Genomic DNA, 16351 nt, shown 5'->3' on the forward strand with positions numbered 1-16351 from the left:
TTCTATTTCTCTGTATTCCACAAAACCAGAGTTTCTCAAAATATGATCCAGGAATTCCCCAGATTATACAGAGGTGGTGGTTTAAAATGCATATTCCTGGGTCCCACCACAAGCATGACAGTGTGGAGCCAAAGATTCTGTATATCTCAAAGCACTCCAAGCAACTCTTATGCCAGCTCAAGCTTTGTCAATATTGTATTCAATTCAATGTAGTAAACCTTTATGAAACTGCTATAATGTTCTAGAACTTGGCTCAGGCTCTGCAGATATTGAAATCAACATAATGTCTTCTCTCCAGGAGCTACTAGACTAATGGGAAAAAGAATGAAGAAGAAATAGGCCATCAAAACACGTTGTAAGAAATGCCTGACTGGCTATGGGGAGCGCCTAAGGGGAACTGAGTCACGCTGGCTAGTGGTAGACAAAAAACAAAGTTGGAAACAGCCACCAGTTAGTTATAAATTTAAAACTCACAAGATAAGTCAGGATTAAATATGGTGGTCATTCGTTTAGAGATGAAAGTTGAAAGATTCAGGAGGTGACAATGCTAAGAAAGAGATTCAAAACCAGGAAAATACGAACAAAACTTTGGAGATTACTTCTCATCTGACATTTTCTTCTTCAAAGCCTAGCATCCTGAATGGGTGGGCCACTCATTAGCATAACCAAGGAAATGGCCCTTTTGAATGGCCTAGAAACTTGATCACTCCATGAGTTTTCTTTGCTGAAGGAGAATTTTGAAAATGATTTGCCTAACTTAACAGTCACGTTGACTTTCTGTACAAGGACTGTGCTATACCACTGAATGGCAAAGTTGCATTTCAGATAGTCTATTTCCAAAATGCATGCCTTAACAGTTTCATTATTCTAATTTAACTCTGAATTAGATGCTTTGCACTACCGGGTTCTAGTAAACAATTAATTATGTGGATTAATGAGAATCCACTCCTGTTATTCCTCCATGAAACCCATCTACTCAGTATTCTCGGATGGCATTTAACCCATCCAATACCTGGCTGCTAGCTGGCCTGTAATTGCCCAGCTGGAGGCAAAACAAACAGAGTGCTATAAATTGTGAAATTTCCCTGAACAGAATAGGTAAAGGCCCTGACAGCTTCAGACATGTTTCATAAAGAGCTCAATATTATTATTATTGTCTATTCATATCAGAATATATTGAAAAATTAATAAAAAAGAAATTGCACTTGAGAACAAGAACCATATATAGACACAACAATAAGGTTGCTGGGAAGCATCTAATAACATGTCAGAGGAGAATTTGGAGTTGGCATAATTTTGCCTCCTACAATTCCTTGTTGTATAAAGCAAAAGCAAGAGAGTCTTTATCTTAGTTGGAAAAAAAGGGAAATTAAGATTTTCCTTGTTCAGGAATCAGGAAGTGATTGTATAGGTCATTAAAATATTTCAATTACATACTTGATATGTATTTTTAAAGGCAGCTTGGTACAGCCACTAGGGAAAACAGTGTGGAGATTTCTCAAAAAATGAAGAATGGAGTCCTCATATGACCCAGCAACCCCTCTTCTGAGTACATCCCAGAAAAATTTGAAAACATTTATTCTCAAAGGTATCTGTACCCCTGTGTTCACTGCAACATTATTCACAGTGACCAACACACAGGAACAACAACAGTGTCCTTCGATAGATAATTGAATAAAGACTATGTGGTACATACACTACTCAGCCATAAGAAAAGATGAAATACTTCCATTGCAGCACCATGGATGGATCTTGAAAATATCATGCTAAGTGAAACAAGTGAGACAGAAAAAGTCAAGAACCAGATGATTTCACTCATTTGTGAGATATAAAACAAAGCAAAAAATGAACTAAGATAATGAACAACAAAAACTGCTTCCTAGAGGGAAAGTGGAGTGGTGGGGGGAGGTAGTAAAGAGTAAGGGTTTCAAATATATGATGACAGAGGAGAATTGACTTTGGGTGGCAAACACACAACGCAACATACAGATGATTTATTATTAATTGTACACTTGAACTCTATATAATTTTATGAAGCAAAGTTACCCAATACATTTAATAAAGAAAAAAGACCTAAAAGTAGTTTGGTAAAAAGTAAAGGCCATTGGCTGGAATTCAGGAAGCTGGGTACTGATATTGCCTTTGATGTTTACAAGCTGTGTGATGCAATAGAAATGCCAGTTATTCTTAATTTCTTCATCTGTAAAATACAAGAGATGGACTAGATATCTAAGATCTTTTATAGCTCCCACCAATAAAGAAATCAACACTTATTTCAGCACTCATTATATTTTAGGATATAAAGTAATAACTAAGTAGGCACAAGGTAATCACAACCTACATTTCTACTCTACCTGACGTTGAAGTTTATTTTAAAAGCAAAAACATCTTCTTATATGTAACTTGTAACTTGACCTATAACTTGGTGGATTTATTTTTCTTTCCACAATGCAGTAATTGTGTATCAGCTTTAAAAAATATATGTGCAGAAAAGTAGAAAAATATTCAGATTTCCGTGTGAATTTTTGTTATAGGCATATCAATGAATATCAAAGCATTCAAGGGGATATATACGGCTATTGAATGTAGATGTTTGTAGCTGTGTATATGTTGCATGCCTGGTTGCAAAGTAAAGGATTATGTTGATTTATATGACTGCTTCTGTTTGTCATATGAACAGGAATTAGATGTGTATACAATGACAAACATGACATAAATATGAATGACAGGCATGAAAATATACCAAGGACTTTTTTGAAGCTTAGGAGAAGCACATATGTTTTTAATCAGAATCCAAAGGTGGATTATAATCTTTGTAACTAGTTCCATTTCAATTGATGAATAATATAAGTAAAATTATACAAATACTTGAAGGAATGAGAAGATACAGAAAGAATTCTGTAGTATTTGAAGAATTATATGAAATATTTCTTCAAGCTTTTCTTTCCTACTATTTCCCAGTGAGCTTTGGTTTGTAAGAAGGTTTCAGAAGAAAATGCAAAGACCACAATATAAGAGCACAGTGTCTCTTAGAGTTACATTTTGGCCCTTGTTTTTGGTGAGCGTAGATGGGAAGATGAAGTGTTTCCCTGAGGCCTGAAGAGTGTTAGTCACAGGAGAGAATGCTGAGGGTTACAGATTGTTTTGTGCCAGTACTGACTGCTAGATCCCAAATAACACATGTGGCCAGATATTCCTTACACAAACACGGAGGCATACACACATGTCCATGCACACATATATGTATATATTTGTTTATGATACACAGGGTCCTATAAAGTGTAAGACCCAGGACAGGGGTTTAAGAGTGTAATTCTTAGCGGTCAACGAAAATTGCTAAATCTCTCTTGATGTAGATTGCTGTCAAATATGTAGTAGGTCTTGCTGTTTTTTATCCAATGCACACTTTTATCATTTGCTGGTAATACATTACATTTTAAAATTTGATACTGATTCTTTTAACAAAAGTGAACTTTATGAACTTTGAATTTTTAAATCCAACTGATCACTAAGAATTGCGTGCAAATTTTATAAGCATTCCTTCATGGATTTTAAATAGGAAATGCCCCCAAATGCCACTTTCCTTTACTAAATACAAGAGCCATTCAAGTTCATAAATGACTAGTCTGTGGTAAGATTTTATAAATCACACACACACACCTTTTCCATGGTTTCTGAAATCCATGCATGTAAAGCAGTGAAATTACTCTTGAGATTGACTGGTCATATCTGTAGGGTGATAGTTAAGGTCTCTTGAGGTCAAAAAAGTAGGAATACCAAAGGCAGAAAGAGCCTCAAAATTAGAATATAATCAGTGCTGGAAGTACCCTTTCACCAAGTAATCATAAAAGTAAATAATTTGGCCCAGCCAGCGTGGCTTAGAGACTGAGCATCATCCTATTGATCCAGGAGATCAAGGTTTGATTCCCGGTCAGGGCATATGCCAAGGTTGTGGGCTCGATCCCCAGTCGGGGACATGCAGGAGGCAGCCAGTCAGTGGCTCTCATCATTAATGTTCCTATCTCTCTCTCCCTCTCTCTTCTCTCTGAAATCAATAAAATAATATTTTTTTAAAAGTAAATAATTTATGTTAGTATGAAAGGAATACTGTCATTTTGTAGCAAGGCATTGAACCTGTCTTAGAGTCTTTCTGATTTTTATGAGAGACTTAGATTGGTATTTATTGTTTTATCAATGCATTAATTCTAGCTAAATATTATTTTAGTGGCAGAATAAAGAGCAAACTGACAATTATATTTTCCCTGTGTGTTTTTTAATATCAACTCTATATAAACTGTTCATGCAGAAGAGTGTTGGATTAACCATATATACTCTCATGTTAGACTCAGAATTGTAAAGCTGGAAAAAAGCTTGGGGCTGATTTATTTCCTTTGTTTTAGCAGCAGGGAGTGTTCTTATGCAGCTTAGGTTACTATGGAAGCTCAGTACATACACGTGATCAGCACGGTGCTCGTTTCCTTGAAGGTATTAAAGGGTGGGAGAGTAACATCACGATCATCTCCTCCCCAGCAACAGTTGAAGGGCTTCCAAAGAATCTGAACACATGGATTCCAAACTAATCATCTAAATTTTTAAAGTAAGAAACACTTTGAAGGCAAGAAAAGTTAGGAGCTCAGTGTCCATAGTCTGCCCTACAGTAGCGTCGGACCTGGGACTCGGAGTTCAGGACTCTCCCTTTTCTTACATGGTGGTTTTCCCAGGTCATCCTGCCACATCGTCTCCCCTCACCAGCTCTGAGGTAGAACACCTTGCTTTGCTCTCCACCCCATGGTTTCCCTTAAGGGTTCCTGTGCTCTTGTCACCAGCAACAAGAGTTTCTCTGAAGTTCTAAGCCCCGGTGGAGAAGAATGATAAAAGAAAGGAAGGGAAGGGAAAATGTTTACCTGCTATTTATATCTCTGCACTGTTTACACAGGCTCTTAGAATCTAGTAGGTTCTTCTATTCAAAGCTAGAGCGGTGAGCCCTCCCAGAAGGTAGATTTCTAATTAATATATTTTTAATCATTGGAAATTTTAAAAATACAAAAAAGGAAAAGAGATATATCTGTACTTCCATAACCACTGTGACATCTCAGAATATTTCTTTCCAGAGTCCTTTTTTAAAACTGTTTTAGAAAAATCAGTTTGTTAATCCTATGAAAATAACCCATGTGAGTTTAAAATCCTCTCAAATCTCAGCGTTCCGTAGATCCTACTAGTAGTTGGATGGTTAGGTAGAAATACATTTATAACAATGCGATCATGCTATAGATACTGTTTTTAATCTTTTTAAGTTCATGTTTTATTTAAGGACATGATTGATGACATTCCTACTATAAAACTTCTTTTATAACAGTGATAGGCAGTCTCATCTTCTCATTTCCCTGCCTTCTGATCTCGGTAGTTATATTATTAGTTATGTCCTGTTCAGGTGTTGAACAATTGAATTCTCTTCAGTGATCATTATTTAAATTGTGTTTATTTTAATTTCTGTATAGGAACCGATTCTGTACTCATCATCAGTCCTTTTATCACAATACCTAATTTTTATTTTGATGGTACTGTTAATTGCCTGGATTTTGTCTTCGGATTTATTTTAAAAGTGCTACATTTTCTGAGTACTTTTATAGTTGAGAATGTGGCTTTGTAGATAAAACAATCATATATATATGTGCGTGTGTATATATATTTTATATATATATATGATGTTTTGGGGTAATATTGCTCCATTCTGCCTTGTATTTTACTACATGGGAACTTGATTTCCCCCTTACCCCTCATAGATGGATTTTGATTTTGATTTTTCTGTCTGGGTGTTCAAATAATTTGTCATTCTCCAGATTCAATAGCTCAAATATATGTCTCAGTACTAAGAATTATATATTCAACGTCCCAGGAATGTGGTATAGTCTTGTAATCTGGAAATGTAGGTTTATTTTTCAGAGAAAATTTCCAGTTATTTCATCTGTGAATGCACCTTCTGTTTCCATGTGGGCTTGCTACATCAAGAATGCCAGTTATCTTAGTATTGGATCATCTTTGTTTGTCTTCTTCTAGTGCAAGCTTTGCCCTAATTACTGTAGTCCTGTTGCCTTTTCATCTACGTTCACTGATTATCTCATCTCCTTTGTGTGGTAATTTGATTTTTAGTGCTGTCAGTTATGTGATTTATGCTGTTGAATTTATGTATTGGCTCTCTAATGATGTTGTTTTGGTCCCTGATTTGTTTTCTTGGGTCTGCTAAATCCCTTTTCATTTTATTCTTTTGTTTTATCATGTAGCCTTTGACCTCTAGTTTTATTGAATTTATTTTCATATTAAATGAATTTATTGTGCGAAGCAACTTGAGGAAGTTCCTTCTGTTTTACCCTTATATTTTCTTCTGGATTGAGTACTTTGTTTCTCTCTCTCTCTCTCTCTCTCTCATTATTGTTGGCTGTAGTATATTTCCGTATTTCCATGTACATCTTTTACCTTGCTCATGTGTGGGTGGCTCTGTCCTCATACTGTTTGTACTAATGTAGATGAAGTGACCTCTAGACTTATTTACCACCCTTCTTAAGACCTCTTGGGCTCCTGTTTGAAGGCTGGATATTTCAGGTTTATGCATTTTTTAATAAACTAGCAGGAATGGTCATGGAGCCAGGTCAGTTGAAGCATGATTCAACCTCTTTGACAACACCCAGCTTTGTTGGCTGGTGCTGTCTCCAGTCCTCTTCTCTAGGGAAGGGACTTGTCCTCAGGTTTCCATGGAAGCCCAGGAGCCTTCTCCTTAGTCAGTCTCATTTCCTGTGTGTCTCTCCAGCAGCCACTACAGCTCCTCCTCACTCAGAAAAGGGAAAACCTAAGGCTAGTCTTAGGTCTCTCATTGCTCCAGGCTAGGAGGTATTACTGAGAATATTAAGCCTTCTCCCCAAACTCCAGGGCAGTTTCTAGGATTTTATAAAAGTTAAATTTATTGGGGTAACAATGGTCAATATGAACATATAAGTTTCAGGTGTGGGTTTCTATGTTTCAAGATCTGTATATTGCTCTGTGTGCCTACTACCCAGTCATAACTTCTCCCATCACTCTATATTAATTAAGACCCCCTTGACTCTCCACCACCTTCCCTCAGGCAACCACTACACTACTGTTTGTATCCACGAGTTTCAGTTTATATCCCACATATGAATGGAATCATATGGTTCTTAGCTTTTTCTGACTGATTTCACTTAGCATAATATTTTCAATGTCCATCCATGTTATTGCAAATGGCAGTGTTTCATCTTTCTTATGGCTGAGTAGTATTCTACTGTGTACATGCCCCACATCTTCTTTATCCAGTCCTCTATTGCAGGACACTTTGGCTGTTTCCATGTCCCGGCCCCCATGAATAATGTTGCAGTGAACATAGGGGTACATATATCTTAGTGAATACATGTTTTCGAATTTTTCCAGTATATACCCAGGAGAGGGATTGCTGGTTTGTATGGTAGCTCTGTTCTTAATTTTTTGAGGAATTGTCAAAATGCTTTCCATAGTGGCTGTACCAGTCTATATTCCCACCAGCGGTGAATGAGGGGTCCCTTTTCTCTGCAACCTCTCCAACACTTGTTATTGCTTGTCTTGTTGATAACAGCCACTCTAACAGGTGTGAGGTGGTATTTCATTATAGTTTTGATTTGCATTTCCCTAATTGCTAGTGAGGTCAAACATCTTTTCATGTATCTATTGGCTGTTGGTATCTCTCTTTGGTGTCTATTCAGGTCCTCTGCCCACTTTTTGATTGGGTTGGTTGTTTGGTGTTGAGTTTTATGAGTTCTTTATTTATTTTGGAAATTAAACCTTTATTAGAGGTACTGTTTGCAAATATCATCTCCCATCTGGTTGGCTGCCTGTCTGTTTTGTTGTCAGTTTCTTTCGCTGTGCAGAAGCTTCTTAGTTTGATATGGCTCCATTCATTTATTTTTGCCTTTACTTCCCTTGCCTTTGGGGTCAAGTTCATAAAATGTTCTCTATGACCAAGGTCCATAAATTTGGTACCTATGTTTTCTTCCATGTAACTTATTGTTTTGGGTCTCACATTTAGGACTTTGATCCATTTTGAGTTAATTTTTGTACATGGGGACAAACTGTAATCCAGTTTCATTCTTTTGCATGTGGCTTTCCAGTTTTCCCAGCACCACTTATTGAAGAGACTATCTTTACTCCATTGTGTGTTTCTGGCTCCCTTGTTAAAAATTATCTGCCCATATACATGTGGTTTTATTTCTGAGCTCTCTATTCTGTTCCACTGATCTGTGTGTCTGTTTCTGTGCCAATGCCATGCTGTTTTGATTACTGTAGCTCTGTAGTATAACTTGAACTCAGGTAGCTTGATACCTCCAGATTCATTCTTTTTTCCCAGGATTGCTTTGGCTATTTGGGGTCTTTTGTGGTTCTATACAAATCTGATGATTTCTTATTCCATTTTTTTTAAAAATAACATTGGTGTTTTGATGGGATTGCATTAAATCTGTACACTGTTTTGGGTAATATGGCCATTTTAACTATGTTGATTTTTCTAATCCATGAACATGAGATATTTTTCCATTGTGTTGTGTCTTTTTGAATCTTTTTAAATAATGCTTTGTAGTCTTCAGTGTATAGGTCTTTCATGTTCTTTGTTAAGTTTATTCCTAGATATTTTATTATTTTATTGCAATTGCAAAAAGGATTATATTTTTCATTTCTTTTTCTGTAGTTTTGTTGTTAATATACAAGGAGGCAATAGATTGTTGTCTATTGATTTTGTATTCTGCAGCTTTACTGTATTTGTTTATTATTTCTAAGAGGTTTTGGGCAGTCTTTAGGGTTTTCAATACACAGAATCATGTAGTCCACAAAAAGTGACAGTTTTACTTGACTATTTGGATGCCTTTTATTTCTTTCTCTTGCCTTATTGCTCTGGCTAGGACTTCCAGAACTATATGAATAAGAGTAGTGAGAGTTGACATCCTTGTCTTGTTCCTGATCTTAGAGGAAAAGCTTTCAGTTTTTCACCATTGAGTGGGATATTAGCTGAGGGTTTATTACATATGGCCTTTATGGATTTAAAGGTAGATAAGGAACTAAATCCTACTCTGCCTTTCTGCTCTACTCCAGAAGTGTCTATTTTGATTTTTTTTTTTTTTTTGCATTTGACTATACTTTCTTTTCTTTGTTTGGTTGCTGCGGTTGATTTTCATATATCTGTGTGCATGCACTGAGACTTTTTATTTTATTAGGTATTGGGGGAGGGACTTTTTATTTTATTAGATATTGGGGTAGTAGTTATGTGTTAGAATCCATTATCTTTTCAGTTCAATGTGCAGAAAGGTTCCCTTATAGAACATCTATTAAAAAGAAACTCAATAAATGCATTTCTAAAGTAATTTACTCTAACTTTTCAGTGTGCATTAAAGTATACACAGAAATAGCTCTCCCGCATGATAGAAACATTTTTTTTAGTCTTTTAAAATATCTACATATTTTATCTCAAATACTGATAGGGCCTAGTAGAAAAGATTATTTAAGAGAAAATATCTCCCAAATGTCTGTCAGTATGTAGTGTTAGGAACTGGATAAGTTTCTTTATACAGTGATTATTTCTGTCATCATATAACACATGAGTTACCATTTTTATCTTGTTTTTCTTAGCATGTTTTCATTTCCTTCAATGCTCAAATTGAAAATTGGACAAAGAAAGATGTTCCTAAATTACATATGTATAGATGTATATTTTTCTATCTATGTATGTATGTGACATTTTAAATATATATATTCCATATGATCATATAGTTTACATAGAAGCATATAGAAATACACACACACACACGCACACACACACAGTTGTTGCAGAGCTGCCAATAACTACTGAAGGCTATTGATAGCACACAATCAAGTTTCCAAAGATTTGGCAATAACATCAGTATGTACATAGAATGAGGACCTTGAGATGATCCTCCTGAAATTTTTATCACTGGTTTGCGTCTCACAACATCATTCTCCCAATTTGGTCCTAGGCTCCACAATTAAAGAGAGAAAGAAAATGAAAGCTCAGTGTGGACTTAGAATGAAATAAACCCTGAGTACAGAAAGAGCTGGAACTGAGGAAGGCTAAGAGGACTATTTATCTAGATAAAGACAATTGTGAGGAGAGACCTGAAATAGTTTTGAAGCATATATAAAAGAGTGGAAAATAAAGGTTGACAATCAGATATTCTTCATCCCCGTAGTGCATAGACAAGAATTTTTAGATAGGAGGAAAACTATTTTGGCATATTGTACTCAAAATAAGAAGTATCAATGGGGTGTAGAAAATAAAATCAAAAGATCTATTTTTTTATTTTTCTAAGATGATTAAAATATCATCTTTGCCAAATGTATAGCAGAAGAGCTTATAGTTTAATGCTTCTATATGCTATTATTGTGATTAGTGTTAATTATAGGGAGAAAGTGCACCCTTATGTCTTTCATGTATTCCCCACTTGGCATTCCCACAGCTATTACTCATTTGAAGCCAGGAAATGACTGAACGCCAAGGGTTTGGCCTATGGAGACTGATCCCTACCCATGCTTGTTTATCTAATAAATATTTACTAGCACCTATCCCCTGTTTGGCCTTGGGGACTCAGGGATAGATAAGGCAGTCCCTGTCCTTAAGAAGTTAATAGCTTAGTGAATTCTCATTCAGATGGCTGCCACAATGGGATGAATTGCTGTCCAGTCACCCGCTTTTCTGTCATGTAGTTTTCAGTAATAATATATTTGCCACTTAGGCTTACCAATATGTCAGGACAAAAGTAGTGCACATTCTGGCAGGTATTAACAGGACCCAAACAATCTCTCTCGCTCTGGAAACAATCATTTTCAGACTACATCAAAGCACTTCTTGAAATAGAAAATGCTAAGAATAAAATCCATAGCTTAAAAGACCATTTTTTCCCCAGAACAATGGCAGCGCCAGTCAATGTTAGTGGAACAACAATCAAGTGTACTTTTATTTCCGATGTGGAACACATTCCAGTCACTTAAGGGCAGAACCCAACTTCACCCAACCTAATTTTTTTAGGAAAGTACAGACAGATATGTGTAAGAGACCATTTAAATAGAGCATGAATGCAAATCTCAGCAACCAAGCCTATGGGGGAGGACAGGTGTGTAGATAGGAAAGAGAAAACTAGAAAGAAATATTCATCAGATTTCAAGTCATTTGTTACATAAGAATAAGCCTGGAGATAAGTGTTGGATTGGGCGCCTGGTTAAGAAAAGAAGGATTATGCATTTAGTGATCAAGTTAGCTGAAAGAAAGTTACTTTGGTAACAAAAGTTGGGGCAGGAAGAACTGAAACTATGAAGTGAAAGAAAAATTTCTAAACTGTACGTTGAGCAGTCCATTAGAAACATGATTCCATAAAACTAGGATTTGGTTGAGGTACATTTAACATGGAAGCCTAAATTGATATATGAAATATTTTCCATCCTGTGATATGCTATCTCTGAATTTACACTCAATACCAGATTGCTTTCTCTGTAGTAATGTGAATATAATTACATGTGAAACCATGGCTCCTTAAAATGAAACTATCTTTTGATACAATTGTGACACAGAATTTAAGTACCCATTTGTTTTGGATATAGAGGTAGCCCATTGGTTGGCAAACATATTTTAGGCATTTGGTGTGGTCACTCCTTCAGATATTTGCATTCAAGAGAATATTAATAGGCTTATGTCCACTCTTTCAACAACAAAGAAACTAACCCCAAAGGGCCCGGAGAGGTGGAGAAAGGTGCTATTCTCCAGAGAAAGGAGCTGGCCTTCCACTGTTCTCAAGGTAGACAAGCAGCCACTCAAGGATCATACACTTTTTATATTCCTCCTAACAAAATCTCACCAATTTGTTCTTTTCCTTGATTCTTTATCATCCACCACAGCGATTTGTGCTACCTATTGCTCATTTAAACGATCTGCTTAACTTGAAACATAACTTTGCAATTTCAAAGAGCTGTAGTAAGCCTTTAGAATGTATAGAATCTTCAAAAGTCAAAGTAATATAGAGAGTATTAATTATGTGTGTGTGTGAAAGAGAGAGAAATGTCGATGTGAGATACATCAACTGGATGCCTCCCCTGCGTGTCCCAACCAGGGATTGAACCCTAAACCTAGGTATGTGCCCTGACTGGGAATCAAACCAGAAACTTTTCAGTGTAGGGATGACACTCCAACCAACTGAGCCACACCGGCCAGGTATTTCTGATGTTTTTTTGAATCTTTATCAGTGAATTTGGCATTATAAAAAGTCTCTTACTAATATTATTAACATTTATAAATAAATAATTTTAGCCCAGTATACAATGAGGACACATACTCTTTAGAAAAGTTCTCGGACATCATTTTTTTCATGTCTTTAGTTTGGGAATATTAATGCCTCCCTGCCGAGTCATCTAAATCAATTTTCCACTGTGAAAGATTAAAGAACTTTGAAAGTTGTTTAGTACTAGAGGTCCAAATATTTAGTTAAATATCGGGAAAATAAGACAGGGCAGGAGGGAGGGAGGAATTGTGATTAAGTAGAAAAACCAGAACTTAAACCCTGGGAGCTTGCTACTAACTCTCCCGTCAAAGATTATACATTCACTTGACATCACAGGGGTTTTGCTGATGATGGTTGAAAAGAGCGAAATATGGTGGTTACTCAAAGGAGCAAAAATTGGCATTCCTTGCTCGTTAAGCATAACAACACAGAGGAAAAAATACAATCTAACTTTAACCACGGTTACCAAAAATGCATATCTCTGTCTTAAGTAAAAAGTAGATCAGGGCCGTTGCCTCAGTGTCAGCTTAACCTGGGTCTCAGGCAATATTCGTATTCAAATCTGACATCACTTTAAGATTCCCTGCGGAAGAAGATGAACATTACTTTTTAAAATGTTCCTCTCCTGGGCAGGATGTTGAGGGACCAAGCCTGGGAGGTCCATGAGCAAAGGTGTGTTATATTATGTTTGTAATTTTCTTTCAATTGCAAATTTCCATTATAGAATTATAGTAGTATGGTAATTAAGACATTAAATCAAACTAGTATATCACAAACCATGCTGAGGAAATGATAAAACAAATTGCTAGGACAATAGGAATATGTCCACTGTGAAGATTGCAGCCATTTTTCGTACCCTATTACCACAGCCAGTTTCAACAGGGAATGAGTCTATCCCATTAACTAAATCCTACTGAAGCTCTAGAATTATAGGAACACTAAGCTTTCTTCTTTTATACTCAAGGTTGTCTCAGTCCTATCAGTATGTCTTTATTTGCTTTATCAGCATAGTTTTCATAGCTTTATGTACTTTTTCCGTGTAGGTCAATTGGATACAAATACTTGGATATTCAGAATGTTTTTTCTATGTAATATTTTTTCCAAACGTGTTTTTCTCTCTCTCTTTTCTTGTGGCAAAACACCATTAGCTGAAACTGTTGAACTGCCTTTGGCAGGAGGGGTGGGCGGTGGGAATAGATGTGCTCTACAGTAGTTCTTGTGTAACGAACTAAGGGTTTAGGGGAATTATTTGCATTACAAATATGTTCTACCCCAGAGCAGTGTTTCTCACTCAGTAAAAACCTTAGCACACAGATTCACATCTCCACCCACTCACTTTTGTTTTCTGTCTTTGCAGTTCCGCCATGGTTTTTAAACCATCCTTCCAACCTCTATGCCTATGAAAGCATGGACGTTGAGTTTGAGTGTGCGGTCTCTGGAAAGCCTGTGCCCACTGTGAACTGGATGAAGAATGGAGATGTGGTCATTCCTAGTGATTATTTTCAGATAGTGGTAATTACCTTTTCTCACATTAGCTTGACAACCCCATTCATTGTTCACTGTGTTTTCAGTTGTTTTCCTGTCCTGGGAAGAAGGTTCCTGTTGGGCATTTTTATGATGTGTTTAAAAAAAAAATTGTCCTAATAAAGCAAATGAATCTAGACTTGGAATTTCTGAGCTGAAAAAAGAGTGATCACCTTGCCGGGCGTGGCTCAGCTGCTGAGCATCAACCTAGGATCCAGGAGATCGAAGTTCGATTCCCTGTCAGGGCACATGCCTGGGTTACGGGCTCGATCTCCAGTCGGGGGCATGCAGGATGCAGCCGATCTCTCATCATTGATGTTTCTATCTCTCTCTCCCTCTCCCTTCCTCTCTCTGAAATCAATAAAGATATATTTAAAATTTTTTAAAAAAAGAGTAATCAAGCAGCCCAGCCCTCCCACTGCTTTAATACACAAGGTTTTAAACAAACAAACAAACAAATGAAGCAAAAACAGAGGGCCTAAGACTTATTTCCAAGTATTCTCATTGCTGCTGCTTGTGAAAAAAAAAGTTTAGAACTTCGTTCTAGACTATATGAAGCCAGGAATCTGTTACTCCTGTGATTTTCACTCATTATAATACATTTTCAGCAAGATGTGCTACTCATGATTGTGGTAGTCTTACTCTGATGATCCAGACAGCTTTCCTTCCAGATAGGACCAGCCGATCTTACATGAGAGTAGACGGGGCAGTGGAGATGGTGACAGTGATGGTGGCAGTGCCATGGTAGAGGAGCCGGAGTTGACATTGCTTTGTAATTTTGAACATTGCAAAGAATGAAAGCTAGGAACAGTAGTTCTCATTTACTATAAGTTTCGGTACATTCTCTGTTCCTATCCTCATGGGAGAAAATAGGGGTAATGGTACCATAGTCACTGAGTTGTTCCAGTGTATAGTGGCTGCTCAATACCTATCATTACCATTGTTCTTTTGGATGTTACCAGCAGAATTCTTTGCTCATTTGAAAACGCTCTATGAAAACTCTCCTTGAGGTGTGTGGAGGTTAGCCTTGGAGGTTCTGAATTCACTATATGAACATAGGAGATATATGAAAAGCATTTTCCAAAAATTAAAGAACTTTTGCAGCTAAAGAAAGAAATTTTAGGTTCACATCTCATGTTTGAGATGCAGGCATGACCCTGTCAAAGATGAGTGGTCTTCTAAGCCAGGTGTCCCCATAGAGAGAGACTAGAAAATAGATGCATTGCAAGGATGGGCACAAACCTTCTCCATGGCCTTACACCCGCTCTCAATGTTGGGCTCCTCTTCCATGATCAGTCAACTCTCAGGAACTCCCATAACCTCTTTGTTGCATGCATGATGCCATCCTATAAGAGTCCTTAAGGAATAAATCCATAAAACATTTCCGTCACTTTTATCACCACTTATTTTTTTCACTTTTAGTTGCATTTGTTTAATTGGTTAGGGATAGAGTAAGAAAGGGGAAAATTTAAACTTTTGAATGCCACACCAATCCATTAGTTCCTTTAAGTGCAGAGCTATTTCTACTACCACTGAATTAAAAATGACCTGCCAAGGGGCAACTTGTTGTATATGCCTAAAATATATGCTACTTGCACATAAAAGAAATTACTGAGTGCCCTTAAGGACTCATGATAAAATGCAACATTTATATTTTTCTACAGTTTGAATAATAATCTTTCTCCCAGAATGACTCATTACAGCCAACCCATTTAAGTGTTTCTTTTCTTAAGGTGAAAAGAAAATGAATGGTAGGAGCCCCATTCACATGAAATTGTGCTTGAAAGTATTTCCCCAATCGCTCCAGAAATCAGAGAGCTGGTGTCTGTTGCATACGTAACATTTAGCACAAATAGTAATTTATATGAGAATTTTTAATTAGAAGTTAGTCAGCTTTATCTAAGAATTTTACATCAGCTGAGAATTGACTACAAGACACTAAAAACAATTAAGAATTCCCCATGAGGCAATATTTATCTCTTAATGACTTCAGGGAAAGTGATTTAACACGTCTCACTTACTGAACTAATTCTTACACTAATATGGAAGATAAACTGAGTTAGTATAATTAAATGTTATCTTCAGATCATTTTATCATCCATCCTTGGAAAAGATGGTGGCTCAACTTATTTAGAATAAATTGATAATGTTGCTGAATTTATTTTATTGATTACTGAAGGTGAAACATTTTGGACATATAACAAGATGCAGTGGGTAAAAATATTCACCATACGCACCCCCTAAAAAAAATTCTGAAAAGGGTACATGTCAAAGCAATTAAAATTTAAAATGGGTTTTCAGACATTTTTTTTCTCAATCAGCAATCCTAGAAAATATCTAACCTAGATTTCTTGTCCTTTAGAAGCTGCAAAGATGGATGTTTCTGTTTCTTTCTGTGTCTTTTCCTCCAGCAGCTGCTGAACCTGAGCCTCTTCAATGACAAATCAAAGAATGAGATTTCTTTTGTTGCTGACATTTGTGTCTTCCATACCTAAGAGAAGAGTTTTCTG

General features: G+C 36.6%; 1 protein-coding gene across 1 annotated transcript in view; it reads left to right on the plus strand.

Moving 5' to 3' along the window:
* The window catches only part of DCC (DCC netrin 1 receptor), a 603848-nt gene that overhangs the window by 218571 nt on the left and 368926 nt on the right, over positions 1–16351 (plus strand). The window contains exon 6 of the mRNA XM_087819312.1: positions 13675–13829. Within this exon, the coding sequence (XP_087675438.1) occupies positions 13675–13829 (155 nt within the window). The remainder of the gene's footprint in view (positions 1–13674; positions 13830–16351) is intronic.

Source organism: Miniopterus natalensis, chromosome 7 (assembly GCF_054644295.1).
Source record: "Miniopterus natalensis isolate mMinNat1 chromosome 7, mMinNat1.hap1, whole genome shotgun sequence".
Classification (NCBI taxonomy): domain Eukaryota; kingdom Metazoa; phylum Chordata; class Mammalia; order Chiroptera; family Miniopteridae; genus Miniopterus; species Miniopterus natalensis.